This window comes from Desmodus rotundus, chromosome 6 (genome assembly GCF_022682495.2).
Source record: "Desmodus rotundus isolate HL8 chromosome 6, HLdesRot8A.1, whole genome shotgun sequence".
Taxonomy (NCBI): Eukaryota; Metazoa; Chordata; class Mammalia; order Chiroptera; family Phyllostomidae; genus Desmodus; species Desmodus rotundus.
The window spans coordinates 69,943,218-69,960,482 of NC_071392.1; the positions used below are offsets into that span (position 1 = coordinate 69,943,218).

The 17,265-nt window shown below is 39.4% G+C and overlaps 1 protein-coding gene across 5 annotated transcripts in view; it reads right to left on the bottom strand.

Moving 5' to 3' along the window:
• Positions 1 to 17,265, bottom strand: part of CADPS2 (calcium dependent secretion activator 2) — a 575,679-nt gene that overhangs the window by 326,402 nt on the left and 232,012 nt on the right. For all 5 annotated transcript variants that reach the window (XM_053926174.1, XM_024555170.3, XM_024555169.4 and 2 more), the window contains exon 6: positions 12,614 to 12,735. In XM_053926174.1, the coding sequence (XP_053782149.1) occupies positions 12,614 to 12,735 (122 nt within the window). The remainder of the gene's footprint in view (positions 1 to 12,613; positions 12,736 to 17,265) is intronic.

Genomic DNA, 17,265 nt, shown 5'->3' on the forward strand with positions numbered 1-17,265 from the left:
TCCTGATAAGGGGTGAAAAGACATGAGATCTGTCTCTGGAATATGTGAGCAAGAATGTGGCCATCTGAAAAGCCAGGAGGAGTGATCTCATAAAGAACCTGAAGATGCTGGACACTGATATCAGACTTCCTGCCTCCAGAACTAAAAAAAAATCAAATATTTGTTGTTTAAGCCATCTAGTCTATGAAATTCTTACTGTAGCAGCCAAAACTGAGAAGTGGGATGCTGCTGCAACAAATACCTAAAAATGTGGAAGTGGCTCTGGAACTGGATAATGGGTCTAGGCTGGAAGAATTTTGAGGTGCACGCTAAAAAAAAAAATAAGCCAGTATTGCAATAAAAGGACTTTCAAAAGCAATTCTGGTGAAGGCTCAGAAAAAAAGAAGAGCTGTAGACACACCTCCCATTTCCTTAGAGAAATCATAAATAATCACGGACAGAATGCTGGTGGAAATATGAACAGTAAAAGTCATTTTGATGAGGTTTCTCATAGACAGAAAGAAGAAACTTGTTACTGAAAATGGGAAGAAAAGCAATACATCCTTGTTATCAAGTGGCAAAAATCCTAGCTGAATTGTGTTCGTGTTCTAGTGTCTTGTGAAAAGTTGCAGTTGCCAGCATGAAACTGGACATTTAACTGAGGAAATTTCTAAGTTAAATGTTGAAAAAGTAGCTTGATTCTTCCTGAATGTTTATAGTAAAATCCAAGAAGAGAGAAATGATTAAAGACAGAATTACTGAGCAAAAAGAAATCAGATTGAGAAGATTTTGAAAATTCTTAGCTGTCCACATCACAAACACTAGAAAGTATGTTCTGGAGAGAACACTTAGGGTGTGGCGAGCCAACCACTGATACTGAGATTAGTATAGGCATGAACCACGGATATAATCAACCCTTGAGTGGGAACAAAAGAAAACAGAAACAAGAAGAAATGAAAAAATGCTGTCAAACGACTTAGAATGTACAGGACTAGGCCACAGATTCAGCTGTGAACACACTCTATTCTTCAAGACAAGGTGTTTCAGACACCATCAAGGCTGCCACTCTCAGCACAAGCCCACAGTACACAGGGAAGGGCTGTCTCCACTGCAGTTTCAAAGGGAAGGACGTTTGCCCAACAGAGCCCTGTGTTTGGGGATAACACCTAGGTTCCAACAAGCCAGATGACAGCTACCCAGAGCTGCAGGTGCACAACTCTCACCTGGCAGAGCCATCAGGGCACAATAGCCCACCCAACAGAGCCACACAAGTGGGAACACCACTTTAGTGAGTCTGGAAGGCAAAGCATGAAGCCAAAGAGAATTATTCTTGGTTCTGGTCAAGATGGTGGTGAAGGCAAATGCAGGACTCACATCTTCCCGACCAACTTGCTGGCCAACCCAAGCTGTTTCCAGTAGTTTTTCCATGTGAATGGCCCGTGATGGCTCCTGTTTGACTTTCTTAAATCTCTCAAACAACTAGCACCTGGCCTCCGCGTGCTCCATCCATACCTATGGCTAAGTGGCTCCAGGCCCAGCACTAGTGGTAGCTGGCCTTGGTTTGCTTGCCTGGCACCTCCGAGCCCAACACAAGTAGTAGCCATCTGCAGATCGCTTTGTAGTTTATGCCAGGAGGCCCTGGGAAGAATAAAGGTGGCTGCTGATCCTAGCATACACCTCCCAGGAGGCCCCAGAGCCAGTGCACTCATTGGACAGCCTCAGATAATATCAAAGCACCACCAAACACCTCCACAAACAGCACACTCAAGGGGAAGACTCAGAGGGCACTAGAGCCCCACTGAAGTTAAGTCTTGCTCCTTGGGGTGGGCCTCTGAACAGCTGACTATCCCTGCTGGTCAATGCCAGTCTTTGCAGCCAATCAGCCTTGGGGTAAATCCCTCCCTGTGACAACAGCAATCAAGGCACAACTACAACAGGAGGGCGTACACAAGGGTGAGGGGAGGGAGAACCTAGAGTGTGCAGTTTGGGTGAACAGTGAACCTGTGTCAATGAACTCTACAGGACACCTACTACATTAGGCCACTCTATTAAGCCTGGGAGATACAGCAGCTCTGCCTAATACACAGAAACAGCCACAGAGAGGCTGACAAAATGAGGAGACAAAGAAACATGTCCCAAATGAAAGAATAGAACAAAACCCCAGAAAAGGAACTAAACAAAATTCAACAGTAAAACAAAGGACACAGAAACTATAAAAACAAGTCAGAAATGAAGGATATAGTAACTGAAATGAAGAATAAATTACAGGCAATCGACAATAGAGAAGATGAAGCCAAGATTCAAATCAGAAATTTGGAATATCAGGTAGCAAAAAATAACTAATCAGAATAACAAAAAGATAAAATAATAATAAAAAAATGAGAATAAAGCGGGAAGATGGCGGCAACATAGGTGGGAGCAGAATCCACTTGCCCTCAGTGCCAGGGAAATACCTAGCTGATCTGAGGAGCAGAGCGAACAGCCAACAGTACTCCAGCATATACGAAGATTAGAGACCAAAGATAGAGGACATTGAAAGATCTGACGGTAAGAAGAGTGCTCAAGGACAATAAGGTCCCCGGGACCGGGACCCGGGACCGCGCGGTACAAGGGCTGCAGAGGCGCCAGCCCTGGCGCAGGGGCTGCTGCAGGAGTCCTGAGAGAGGGCCAGGCTGCGCTGTGAGCAGCCAGGTGCTTGATTGGACCAGGGGGGCTTGAAAAGGAGGAATTTCTCAAAAAGAAAAAGAAAATAGAGACACTCAGGGGCTAGTTAGAGAACTCTCCGTGGTGGCCGAGGCCCCTGGCGCCCCTCCCCCCTCCGCCCCTGGACTGCGAACGGGGAACGCGGGATAAGCAGCACCGGCGCTCACCTGAGGTCCGGTTGCGCGCGGTAGCGCGCGCGCAGATTAGCGAACGGGGCCCGTACGTGAAACCCCGGAGGGGCGCCCACACCTGAAACCTCCGAGATCTTTTGGAGCAGAGACTAGCTGCTCCACCCACAGACCCAAAACCTCGGAACCGAGGACCGCGTGATTCGGTCCCAGGGCGGCCCCGCCCACCCGAGAGTCTCAAGCCCCGGGCAGCTGGATCGGGCCCCCAAGCGTAGAGCCTCTGGCTTGGCAGCGGGCTGCGCGCTCACCAAGCGTAGGGCCGGCTAGATGCGCACTTCCCAAGCACAAAGGGGCTGGCAAGAGTCGTAACACCAAGGCGGCTGAACCAGCAGTTTGCGGCGCGCCAGCCTCCCTAGCCTGGGCGGCTCGATCGGTGGGCCGGCTGCGCGCTCAGAGCCCAAATAACGTCACAAACCCGAAGCGGCTGGATTCCCCTGCTGCGCGCGCGCGTCCGGAGCCAAAGCGGCTGGAGCGGCCACTCGAGAGTCCCAAGAACAAAGCTGCTGGATTGGCTGATCAACGGCCTGATTGCCTGCCAGGGACCACACCTACAAAACAGTGAAGAGTGTGACCCAGGAAGGAAGAAAAGTGAAACCAATCCTTCCAACCACCCCCTCCCGTTGCACAGACAGGACAACAGCAGAAATAACCTGAACGGTTTAAAGCCAACAGAAGATTTTTTTTTTTTCCCCTTTTTTTTTTTTTTTTTCCCTTTTCCTTTCCCCCTGAACTCCTTCTTCCTCTCTCTCTCTTTTTTTTCTTTCATTCCTTCTTCCTCCCATCCTTTACCATTTTTATGTCTTCTTCCTCCCTTCTTTTATCTATTTCTATGTTTTAATTTTTGTTAAAATTCCTTCTTATCTTGCCTCCGATCTGTCTTTAATCCTTCTTCCCTCCTTCCTCCCTTTCCTCCTTTCCTATTTCCTTTTTCCCTCCTTCCCATCTTTGGTTTTTTTTGTTTGTTTGTTTGTTTGTTTGTTTTTTCCTTTTCTTTCTCCCCCCCTTTCTATTTTTCCCACAGGTGCGACAACAAAACCTGGAGTGCTGAAAAGACTAGAGTTAGACCGTGTTAAACACATAAACGTCAGCTCAAGACCAGTGAGCACAGGAGAGTAAGGAGACAGCACCACCGAATCCCATTGGCATTCTACCATAGAAGTTCATATCATAAACCCAGGGATTCAGAACAAAGCAATTTAAGAAGCAGAGGCCAACAAGAAGAGCCTCACAAACAATGGGAAGACAAAGAAACAATTCCCAAATGAAAGGAAAGGAGGAAGTCTCAGAAAGAATACTAACCGAAAAAGAGGCAAGTCAACTATCAGATACTGAGTTCAAAGCAATGGTCATCAGGAAGCTCACTGAGCTCTCTGAGCTCAAAGAGAACTACCAGAAACTACAAGGAAACTACAATGAACTCACTGCAAACTATATCAACATGAAAAAGGAAATAGAAAATATCAACAAGAGCCAAGAGGAAATGAAGAATACAATTTCTGAATTGAAGAACACAGTAGAAGGAATGAAAAGCAGACTTGACGAAGCAGAGGATCGGATCAGCGAGCTGGAGGATAAAGTAGAAAAAAACACCCAGAAGGAGCAAGAAAAGGAAAAGAGGCTCAGAAAGAATGAAGAGGCAATAAGGGAAATGCAGGACAACATGAAACGTAACAATATCCGTATAATAGGAATACCAGAAGGAGAAGAAGAAGAGCAAGGGATAGAAAACCTGTTTGAAAAAGTAATGATGGAAAATTTCCCTAATCTGAGGAGAGAAAAAGTCACCCAAATCCAGGAATCACAGAGAGTCCCAAACAAGAGGAACCCAAAGAGACCCACTGCAAGACACATCATAATTAAAATGGCAAATTTCCAAGACAAAGAGAGGATCTTAAAGGCAGCAAGGGAGAAAAAGGAAGTAACATACAAGGGAGCCCCAATAAGGTTAGCAACTGACTTCTCAATGGAAACGCTCCAAGCCAGAAGAGAATGGCAAAAAATATTCCAAGTAATGAGAACCAGAGGCCTCCAACCAAGACTACTTTACCCAGCAAGGCTCTCAATCAAGATAGAAGACCAAATAAAGAGCTTCCCAGACAAAAGAAGTCTAAAAGAATACAGCTCCACCAAACCAGCTCTGCAAGAGATGCTAAAGGGACTGCTTTAAGGAAAGGAAGGAAAAGAGAAAGACAGAGGAACACAGGTAGGAAATAATGGCAATGAATAACTACCTATCGATAATAACCTTAAATGTAAATGGATTAAATGCTCCAATCAAAAGACATAGAACAGCTGAATGGATAAGAAAACATGACCCACACATATGCTGCCTACAAGAAACCCATCTCAGGACAAAAGACTTACACAGACTGAAAGTGAAGGGCTGGAAACAAATTTTCCAAGCAAACGGACAGGAAAAAAAAGCAGGGGTAGCAATACTCATATCAGACAAAATAGACTTCCAAAGAAGGGCCATAAAGAGAGACCCAGAAGGTCACTTCATAATACTCAAAGGAAGAATCCACCAAGAAGACATAAACATTATAAATATATATGCACCCAACATAGGAGCACCCAAATACATAAAGAAAATCTTGGAGGATTTCAAGAAAGATATTGACAGCAACACAATTATAGTAGGGGATTTTAACACCCCACTATCAAAAATGGACAGGTCTTCCAAACAAAAGATTAACAAAGATATTGTGTCACTTAACAATACCCTAGAGGAAATGGACTTAACTGATATATACAGAGCTTTTCATCCCAAAGAAGCAAAATACACATTCTTTTCAAGTGTCCATGGAACTTTTTCAAAGATAGACCACATGATAGGACACAAAGCAACCCTCAACAAATTCAAGAAAATTGAAATCATATCAAGCATCTTCTCTGACCACAAGGGTCTGAAACTAGAAACCAACCCCAAGGGTAAAAACCCAAAACACTCAAAATCATGGAGACTGAATAGCATGCTATTAAACAATGAATGGGTCAAGAACGAGATTAGGGAAGAAATCAAAAACTTCCTGGAAACAAATGAAAACGAACTCACAACAACCCAAAACCTATGGGACACAGCAAAGGCAGTCCTGAGAGGGAAGTTCATAGCAATACAGGCCTACCTTAAGAAGTTAGAAACAGTTCACACAAACAACCTAACCCTACGCCTACAAGAACTGGAGGAACAACAACAAAGACAGCCCAGAGCAAGCAGAAGGAAGGAAATAACCAAGATCAGAGCAGAACTAAATGACATAGAGACTAAAAGCACAATTGTAAGGATCAATGAATCCAGAAGCTGGTTCTTTGAAAAGATAAACAAAATCGACAAGCCTTTAAGTAGGCTTATCAAGAAGAAAAGAGAGAGGATCCAAATAAACAGAATTAGAAATGAAAGTGGAGAGATTACAACTGATACCACAGAAATACAAAGGATCGTAAGAAATTACTATGAAGACCTATATGCTAAGAAATTTGAAAACCTAGATGAAATGGACACATTTCTAGAAAAATATAATCTTCCAAAACTGAATGAAGAAGAAGCAGAAAACCTGAAGAGACCAATATCAGCAAAGGAAATTGAAGCAGTCATCAAGAAACTCCCATCACACAAAAGCCCTGGACCAGATGGTTTCACAGGAGATTTCTACAAAGCATTTAAGGAAGAACTAACCCCTATCCTTCACAGACTATTCGAAAAAATCCAAACTGATGGAAGACTCCCAAACTCTTTTTATGAAGCCAACATCATCCTAATCCCAAAACCAGATAAAGACACAACGAAGAAAGAAAACTTCAGGCCAATATCGCTGATGAACATAGACGCTAAAATTCTCAACAAAATATTAGCAAACCGCATCCAGCAATATATTAAAAAGATCATCCACCATGACCAAGTGGGATTCATCCCAGGGATGCAAGGATGGTACAATATTCGCAAATCAATAAACATAATACATCACATCAACAACAGCAAAGACAAAAATCACATGATCATATCAATAGATGCGGAAAAAGCATTCGATAAGATACAGCACCCATTTCTGATAAAAACACTCAGCCAAGTGGGAATAAAGGGAGCAGTCCTCAACATAATTAAGGCCATATATGAGAGACCTACAGCCAGCATCACATTCAATGGACAAAAACTTAGAGCTTTCCCACTAAGATCAGGAACAAGACAAGGATGCCCTCTCTCACCACTCCTATTCAACATAGTATTGGAAGTCCTAGCCACAGCAATCAGACAAGAAAAAGCAATAAAAGGCATCCAAATTGGAAAGGAGGAAATGAAACTGTCACTGTTTGCAGACGACATGATAGTGTACATGGAAAACCCTATAGACTCCACTCAAAAACTACTCGACCTAATAAATGAATTTGGTAAAATAGCTGGATACAGAGTCAATACCCAGAAATCAAAGGCATTCCTGTACACCAACAACGAAACTGCAGAAACACAAATCAGGAAAAAAATCCCATTCGATATAGCAACAAGAAAAATAAAGTACCTAGGAATAAACCTAACCAAAGAGGTAAAAGACCTGTACTCAGAAAACTACACAACACTGAAGAAAGAAATTAAGGAAGATACAAACAAATGGAAGCATGTACCATGTTCATGGATTGGAAGAATTAACATCATCAAAATGGCCATACTACCCAAAGCAATTTATAGATTCAATGCAATCCCTATTAGAGTACCCATGACATATTTCACAGATATAGAACAAACATTGCAGAAATTCATATGGAACCATAAACGACCTCGAATAGCAGCAGCAATTTTGAGAAAGAAGGACAAAGCAGGAGGTATCACAATACCTGATATCAAACTGTATTACAAGGCAACGGTAATCAAAACAGCCTGGTACTGGCATAAAAACAGGCTCATAGACCAATGGAACAGAATAGAGAGCCCAGAAATAAACTCAAATCTATACGATCAATTAATATTTGACAAAGGAGGCAGGAGCATAAAATGGAGCAAAAACAGTCTCTTCAACAGATGGTGTTGGGAGATCTGGACAGCTACGTGCAAAAAAATGAAACTCGATCACCAACTTACGCCATACACGAAAATAAACTCAAGATGGATAAAAGACTTAAATATAAGCCGTAACACCATAAAAGTCCTTGAGGAAAACATTGGCAGGAAAATCTCAGACATTCCACGCAGCAACATCCTCACAGACACATCCCCTAAAGCAAGGGACATAAAGGAAAGAATAAACAAATGGGACCTCATAAAAATAAAAAGCTTCTGCATGGCTAAAGAAAACAGCACCAAATTACAAAGAGAACCAACAATATGGGAAAGCATATTTGCCAATGATACCTCAGACAAGGGCCTGATCTCCAAAATATATAAAGAACTCACACGATTCCACTCCAGGAAGACAAACAACCCAATTAAAAAATGGGCAAAGGACTTGAACAGACACTTCTCCAAGGAAGACATACAGAAGGCCCAGAGACATATGAAAAGATGCTCAGCATCACTAGCCATCAGAGAGATGCAAATTAAAACCACAATGAGGTATCATCTCACACCAGTCAGAATGGCCAACATAAACAAATCCACAAACAAATGTTGGAGAGGATGCGGAGAAAAGGGAACCCTAGTGCACTGTTGGTGGGAATGCAGACTGGTGAGGCCACTGTGGAAAACAATATGGAATTTCCTCAGAAAACTAAAAATGGAACTGCCCTTTGACCCAGTAATTCCGCTGCTGGGATTATACCCTAAGAACACTGAAACACCAATCCAAAAGAATCTGTGCACCCCAATGTTCATAGCAGCACAATTTACAATAGCCAAATACTGGAAGCAACCGAAGTGCCCATCAGCAAACGAGTGGATCCAAAAACTATGGTATATTTACACAATGGAATTCTACGCAGCAGAGAGAAAGAAGGAGCTTATACCCTTTGCAACAGCATGGATGAAACTGGAGAGCATTATGCTAAGTGAAATAAGCCAGGAAGTGAGGGACAAATACCATATGATCGCACCTTTAACTGGAACATAAGCAATAGAAGGAAAAAGCAAACAAAATATAACCAGAGACATTGAAGTTAAGAACAATGTAACAATAGCAAGGGCGGGGGTGGGGGGGTGGGGGCGGGGACAGTGGGTAGAGGGGATTACAGGAACTACTATAAAGGACACATGAACAAATCCAAGGGGGAGGGTGGAGAGGGGGGAGGGAAGTGGGTTCACCTGGGGTGGGGTGAAGGGATGGGGGAAAAGGCATACAACTGTAATTAAATAACAATAAATAAATTTAAAAAAAAAAAAAAAAAATGAGAATAGTATAAGGAGCCTCCGGCACAGCTTCAAGTGTGCCAATGTTTGCATCATGGGGGTGTCAGAAGGAGAAGAGAGAGAGCAAGATATTGAAAACTTATTTGAAAAAATGACAGAAAACTTCCCTAATCTGGTGACATACAAATCCAGGAAATACAGATAGTCCCAAACCAGATGAACTAAAAGAGGCCTACACACAATTAAAATGTCAAAGATTAAAGACAGAGAGAATCTTAAAAGAAGCAATAGAAAAGCACTTAGCTACCTACAAAGTGAGCTCCCCTAGGCTATCAGCTGATTTCTCAAAAGAAACTTTGCAGGCCAGAAGGGAATGGCAAGAAAGATTCAAGGTGATAAAAAGTAAGGACCTACAACCAGGAAAGCTATCATTAAGAATGAAAGGACAGATAAAGAGCTTCCCAGACAAGAAAAAGCTAAAGGAGTTCATTACTGCCAAACCAGTATTACTGAAATCTTAAAAGGTCTTCTTTAAGAAGAAGGGGGGGAAAGATTAAAAATATGAAAAACAGGAATAAAATGACAATAAATACAAATCAACAACTGACTCTAAAAAACAAAATAAATAAACAAGCAGAACAGAAACAAACTCATAGGTTCAGAGAACATTTTGACTGTTGTCAGATGGAAGGGAGGTTGGAGGGATGGGTGAAAAAGGTGAGGGGATTAAGAAGTACAAATTGGTTACTACAGAATAGTCATGGGGATATAAAGTACAGCACAGGGAATATAGTCAATAACATTCTCATAACTATGTATGGTGTTAGATGGGTTCAAGACTTATTGGGATGATCACTTAGTAAGTTATTTAATGTCTAATTACTGGGGTATGAACCTGAAACTACTATAATATTGTATGTCAACTGTAATTGAAAAATACAAAATGATTAAAAAAAAAGAGAATGAATCTTGAATCAAAATAATCTTTAAAAAGGAGGACATAGTTGGTAGACTCACTCCTGATTCTAAAACTGGTAATTAAGATAATGTGATATTAGCATAAAGATGTATTTATATGCATGAATGGAATAGAATTGAGAGTCTAGAAATAAACACAAACATCTATGATTTCTAAAGGGCATCAAGAACATTAATGAGGAAGGAATAATTTCTTCAATAAATGGTGTTGGGACAACTGATTGTCACACACAAAAGAAGGAAGGTGGACCCTTATATATCATGTACAAAAATATACGGATAAACCTTTGTGACCTTGGATTTGGCAGTGGATCTTTAGGTATGAGACAAAAGCACAAGCAACACAGAAAAATACATAAATTGGACTTAATCAAAATTTTAAAACTTTGTGCTTCAAAAACAATATATGAAGAAAGTGAAAAGACTGTCGATATGAAATAAAACATTTAAAAACATTATGCCAATCACAAAAGAGCACATATTATATGACCCCTTTTTTGTAAAAATGTCCAGAATAGGCAAACCCATAGAGAAAGAAAGTCAATTAGTAGTTGCTTAGGTCTTGGGTGATTTGAGGTCAATAAGTAAAGGGTAGAGTTCTTTATAAGCTGTAAATATGTTCTAAAATTGACAATGGTTACACAATTCTGTGACTGACTAGTATATACTGCAACACTAAAACAGCTGATTAAAAAAAATATATTGTTGTTCTATTACAGTTGTCCCTTTGCTCTCCCCCTCCTGGCCCAAACCCTGCTCCCAGTCAGTCCCCACACTATTGTCCACGTCCATGTGTCACTGACACATGTTCTTTGACTAGTCCCTTCCCCTCTTTCCACCATTATCCCCCTCCCCCTCCCCTCTGGTCGCTGTCAGTCTGAAATAGCTGATCTTTAAAATAAACACACAGCAAACCTCTCCCTTGACTCCCTCTGTCCTCCTCTCTCCCACAGCTTCTTTACGAGAGGCTTTAACCTCTTCAAAGAGCTGTTTATCCTCATTATTTCCCCTTTATTGTAACATTGTAAATCAACTCTCTATGACTGCTGGAGTAAATACTACACTCTTAAATATTTACTATGACTAAGTCATAAAAATAAGTTCAAGCAGTTGAACTAATAAATTCTGAATGCATACTACTAGGTACTAGGATAGAAGATCAAATAGGACAAAATCCCTCTTCTCAAGTGAAAACACAGTACCAAATAACCAGATGAGATACACATTTGTAAACATTAAAAAGTGATGAGCCAGTCAATGTGCTTCCCATTGGGTTAACTAAAGGGAAGGGTTGTTCTCAGGAGGTGATGTTTAGTTAAAATTCTTAATACCTAGGACCCAGCAAACCAAAGATAAAAGGGAAGATGACTGCAGGCAGAGGGAAAAGCAGGTGGAATGATGAAAATAAGTTGATGCATTTGAGGAACTGCATGATGTCCAGGGTGGCTCAATAGTGGTGGACCAGGAGGAGAAAGGGACAAGGCGAGGTCCCAGAGATAACGAGACGGGTCAGGTGCAAGCCTGTAGGGGTGTATAAAGCAGGGTAAGAAGTTTCAACTTGCTTCTTCTCAACCCCTTCATACTTTGTACACATCTCTCCTCTTACATTCAATCCTCTGTATCCACCCCTTAGACTGTGTCTGCCCTAAGGAAAATGAGTTTCTTGTTCATTTTCATCTTCGGGGCCTAACTAGTCCCTACCCAGGACCTCAAAGAAGTTTCCTGAATGAACAGGCCCCATACATTGATGCTATGATAAGTTAAAAAATCTTAAATCCTGTAAATCCTGCAAGAGATTTTGAATAAAGTTTAAATGGGAGAAAAAAAGTTCTTTCTAAAGATAGTGTACAAATGAAGGCCAAGCAAGTTTCATTTGAATTCCTTAGGCCAGTCTGGTTATTTCTACCAGAGACTAAAAGTTTCCCAAATTTAAATCAGCTAAACAGAACATCTTCTAAATTTAAACTCATTTCTAAAACCTGAAACATAAAACTGCAAGCAAAGAACAGCTTCTTTATCTCTGATTACTGCACAGGAGTTATTAACACCTCTCTAACTCAAGCCATCCCCTAAAGTATTCCCAGTCACTGTGCAGAATCATGGTATTTCCCTCAACTTCACCAAAGAGCTATAACATGCAGCAGTAGAAATGTTATTAGGTTACAATTCTAATAACTGAAATAGGATCTAGCACTATCTTTTAAATAATGTACAATAATGACACATGCTATCCTTATCAATGACTTACATTTTATTGCCTACTAATTAACTTTGCATTTGCATGTTGGGTTTGCTGTTTGTACTACATAGGATTCTGCTACAATTTTAATTGTAACATTATTATCCAGAAAGCCACACATTGATTCTAACACAGTTGAGACAAAGCTAACCAAGTACCATTTCAGAGTGTCAAACCATACAACTACAAATAAATAAAGCATATTTCTTTGGGAGGGAAAAAACCCACAAACAACATGTTTTTCAGCTGGCTTACTGTGGTCTTGAGGCTTCTGCCTGGTCTGTCTGCAGTTTTTCTCCTCCTTCTACTTCCATTGTGCAGTAAACAATTCGATTGGGAGCGACTGACTTCAAACCTTGCACTTCCATTATGACAATCTAAAAGATAAGAAAAATTTTAAATGACATGTCAGGTTGACAAGTTGTAGCTAGAGAGAGAGACAGCAGCATAAACTATAACTGAATAGACCAATTGAAAAAATTCTCTGGTAACATAAATGGAATTTTGTTTTCCTAAGAATCCACATCTATTCATGTTAGGGATAATAAAAAACATTATCTGAACAAATAGGTTCTGACAGTGATTAAAGGTTACAGTCTCTAAGTGTATCCCCTAGGGAATTAAGTGAAATTTAAACTCATACCCTTAAACAATTATAGCAACTCTTTATGAAGTAAAGCAAAATTACAAATGAAAACTCAGTACATTTGATGAAAGGAGTGCACACTGAGTTTCAAACAAAGTGTTATAATATTTATTACAAGCAAACACTGTGACCATCAGACCAATTCATTGATATCCATATGTGACAGCATCAGAAATCTTCTGTACTCACTTAGATTAGATGACTGTTTATAAAAGAATTTTCTAAAGAAAAATATTTAATTTTAATTATTATAAAAAGAATTCATTAAAGTATTTATGGAAGAATTTTCTTTATGACCATTTCAGGTAGCTCAGTTGGTTAGAGCATCATTCTGATACCATGAAGATTACAGATTCGATCCTTGGTCAGGGCACATACAAGAAGCAGCCAATGAATGCATAAATAAGTGGAACAACAAATCATCTCTCTCTCTCTCTCTCTATTTCATTACCCCTACTTTCCCCCTTCATCCTGTTCCACATACAACCTCAATCACATCTGATCACTTTGTTTTTCACTGGGTGAAACACCCTTCAGAGGCTGTTGTATGTTTTAAAAATCACAAACTTAGAGTGATCCTATCACTTATGGACCCCTTTTTTTCCATCACCATTTATCCCCCTATATCCTTTTCCACCTCCACTCAACCCACCTCTCTAAAATCCCCCACAATCACCACACTGTTGTCTGTGTCCATGCTACCTAATATTAAACTACACTACAAGACCATAGTAATCAAAACAGCATGGTACTGGCATAAAAAACAGACACATAGATCAATGGAAGAGAATAGAGAACCCAGAAATAAACCTAAGCCTTTATGGTCAATTAATATTTGATGTAGTCAAGAACCTACCATGGGATGACAATAGTCTATTCAATAAATGGTGTTGTGAACACTGGACAGATGTGCAAAAAAATTAAACTAGACCACCTTCCTACACCGTACACGAGAAAAATGCATTAAAGACTTAAAAGTTGGACGTGAAGGCATAAAAACCCTAGAATAAAACAGGCAATAAAATCGTGGACATTTCTCATAGCAATATTTTTTTCTGATATATCTCCTCAGGCAAAGCAAACAAAAGAAAAAAATAAACAAATGAACTACATTAATGTAAGAAGTTTTTGCACATCAAAGGAAACCATCAACAAAACGAAAAGACAAATATGAGTGGGAGAACATATTTACTGACACCTAATAAAGGGTTAATATCCCAAATTTATAAAGAACTGTAAAAACTCAACACACACAAAATAACAAACAATTCAATCAAAAATTAGGCAAAGAATCCAAATAGACACTTATTTAAAGAGTACATACAGATGGCCAAAAAACATATGAAAAGATGCTCAATGTCACTAATGATCAGAGAAACACAAATTAAAACCACAACGAGATATCACCTCACACCTGTCAGAATGGCTGTCATCAATAAATCAACAAACAATTTTTGGCATGGAGGTGGAGAAAGGGACCCCTCACGCATTGTTGGTTGGAAAGCAATACGGAGATACTAAAAAAATAGAACTGCCTTATGACCCAGCAATTCCACTTCCAGGAATTTATTTGAAGACACCTGAAACACTAATTTGAAAGAATATATGCACCCCTATGTTCATTGCAGCATTATTTACAACAGCCGAGGTTTGGAAGCAGCCCAAGTGTCCATCAGGAGATGAATGGATAACACAGCTATGGTACATTTACACAATGGAATACTACTTGGCTGTAAAAGAAAGTTTGCCCATTGCAACAGCATGGATGGACCTGGAGAACATTATGCTTAGTGAAATAAGCCAGTCAGAGAAAGACAGTTACCATATGATCTCCTTCACATGTAGAATCTAACAAACAGACTGAACCACCATCAAAATAAAGACTCATAGATAAAGTGGAGGCTGACAGTTCTGGGGGAGGGGCTGAGGGAGTGGAGGGATTATTTAAAAAGAAAAACAAAAAAAGAACCTATGCTTTTTATGTTTTTACAAAAGCCTGCCAATCTTAAAAGATTCTTGCTGGATGTACACATAAAATATGATTATTTGCCATAGTTTTTTCACATCAAACTTGAATCATGAAGTTCCTTAAATTCTCAAATTTTAATTTATAAAATATATTTAATGGCATTTAATATGTGCACATTCATTTCCAATTAATCTCATGTTGTATTAGTATAAACAAGATAAATAGCATTCATGCTATGTAGCTACCAAAATCTCCACAGAAGCATCATCTATATCATTTGCTGATCATTTAATATATTATTAAAGTCATAACACTTTTCATAGAGTTGTGATATAAGTCTTAAGACTAAGGTCTCAAAGAAACAAACCATCTTAAAAATAATTATTTTTCCTTTCAGCTCTGGTATAACAGAAGTGTCATGTTTATAAATACAAATGCAAATTGCTTTTTCTTTCATAAAAATATATGGGAAACTGATCACTGAAAAAATAAAGATTAAATTCAAGGTCATTTTCCTTCCTCAACCAAACCTCTTATAATTTTTTCATACTGAAATGCACAGCAACATATGAATAAAAATAAGGACTTAACTAAAAACAGACTAAGAGAATTAATGGAGAATTAATAGATACTGTCTTTCACAGCTGCTCTAATACTCAAGGGAGTTAGGTTAAACTACTAAATCTTGGTTAAGAAGTCTTGGCTGGTGTGGCTTAAAAAAAGTGGTTTAGTGGATTAAGTGCCGGCCTGCAAACCAAAGGGTTGCCAGTTCGATTCCCAGTCTAGAGCACAAGCCTGGGTTGTAGGCCAGATCCCCAGTAGGGGTGTGGAAGAGGCAACCACACATTGATGTTTCTCTTCCTCTCTTTCTCCCTCCCTTCCTCTAAAATAAATAAATAAAGTCTTTAAATAAAAATAACTAAATCATGGTTAAGAAAAATAAACAAAAAAGTTATGCATTTTTAATAAATCAAATTTACTGTTAGTAATATTGAAACTCATTAGGCCCTTATACAAATAAAATAACCAGAAGCTGAGACCAAAAAGAGCCACCTACATACCAACTTACCACCATGACTCTAAATTAGACTTCTTAATTCAATGATAAAAATTTTTGATGGCCACTTAAAATGAATTTTCTATGAAACAAGAGAATTGTACACCACAAAAGAAGTCTAGAAATCGTGATGGCACTGGCGCGTGTTTGAGAATAGGACTGTTTGCACTACATCTCTTTCTGTGCAGTGTTTAATAGCCAGAGTGCAAGACAGAAGAAATGAAGCATCTGCTTGACACTATTTCTGTCACCTCTATTACAAACTACTATAAATAGGACCTCCGAAAACATACAACTTGTGAAACCTCATTCTGCTCCTCAAAACAATACTCCGTCTGTACTGAGGATGTTTTATCCTGCAGAACTGCCACTTTCAAAATATGTAACTTCTGTAATGAGTCCATACACATAAATGAAACAACACAATTCCACAGGTCTAATTGCCAAAAGGAAGAAAAAAGCATTGCCAGTTTCGATCATGAATGATGAAGATAGCCAAGAATTTCCATGAACCATCAAATTAACCTAACTTTAGGTAACTATTTCAAAGCAATTCCCAGCAAAACTTGATAATGGAACAATAGAAAATAAAACTGATCTGTTTCATCTTTTCTTCCCCAATCTCTTTGTGACTGATGTAATAAGAAAAAAATAGACAAAGCTATCTTAGAAGGAAAAAGAAGGGAGGCATATACAAAATATGAAACTAGAAAACATACTTCTCAATAATGTATTGCCCGGGCTTGCACAGGTTGTGAGAAAACGAAGCTGGGCAGTATGGTGAACTGGGAACCATACACCTCCAGATTCAGGAGGAGTCAGGAGCTCCACCAGCCTAATACCAATGAAAACACTCTATGTGGAAATCAATGATATTCATGCCACTGACCAAACTCCCCTTAAAATATACAGACTCGTAACTTTATAGATGAACATTTGTTTTCCGAGCCTTACTTACTTGAATGTTTAATTTTAACATACTATTGAATGGCTTACTGTTTTGTGGATCAGCTTATCTCTTGCTTTATTATTCTCTCTAAAGTTTTCATAAAGGAAGAGACCTAAAGTAATCTTGTAAGGCTAACTGATGCCTTTTGATACCATTAAAGTACCTAATTCAATAAATATTTATTAAGTTGACTGTGTGCTAGAATCTGTTTTAGGTTCTTGCAATGCTTCAATAAACAAAAAGAAAGAAAAAACAAAGAAGACTTTACCTTCCTGCAACTTAGGTT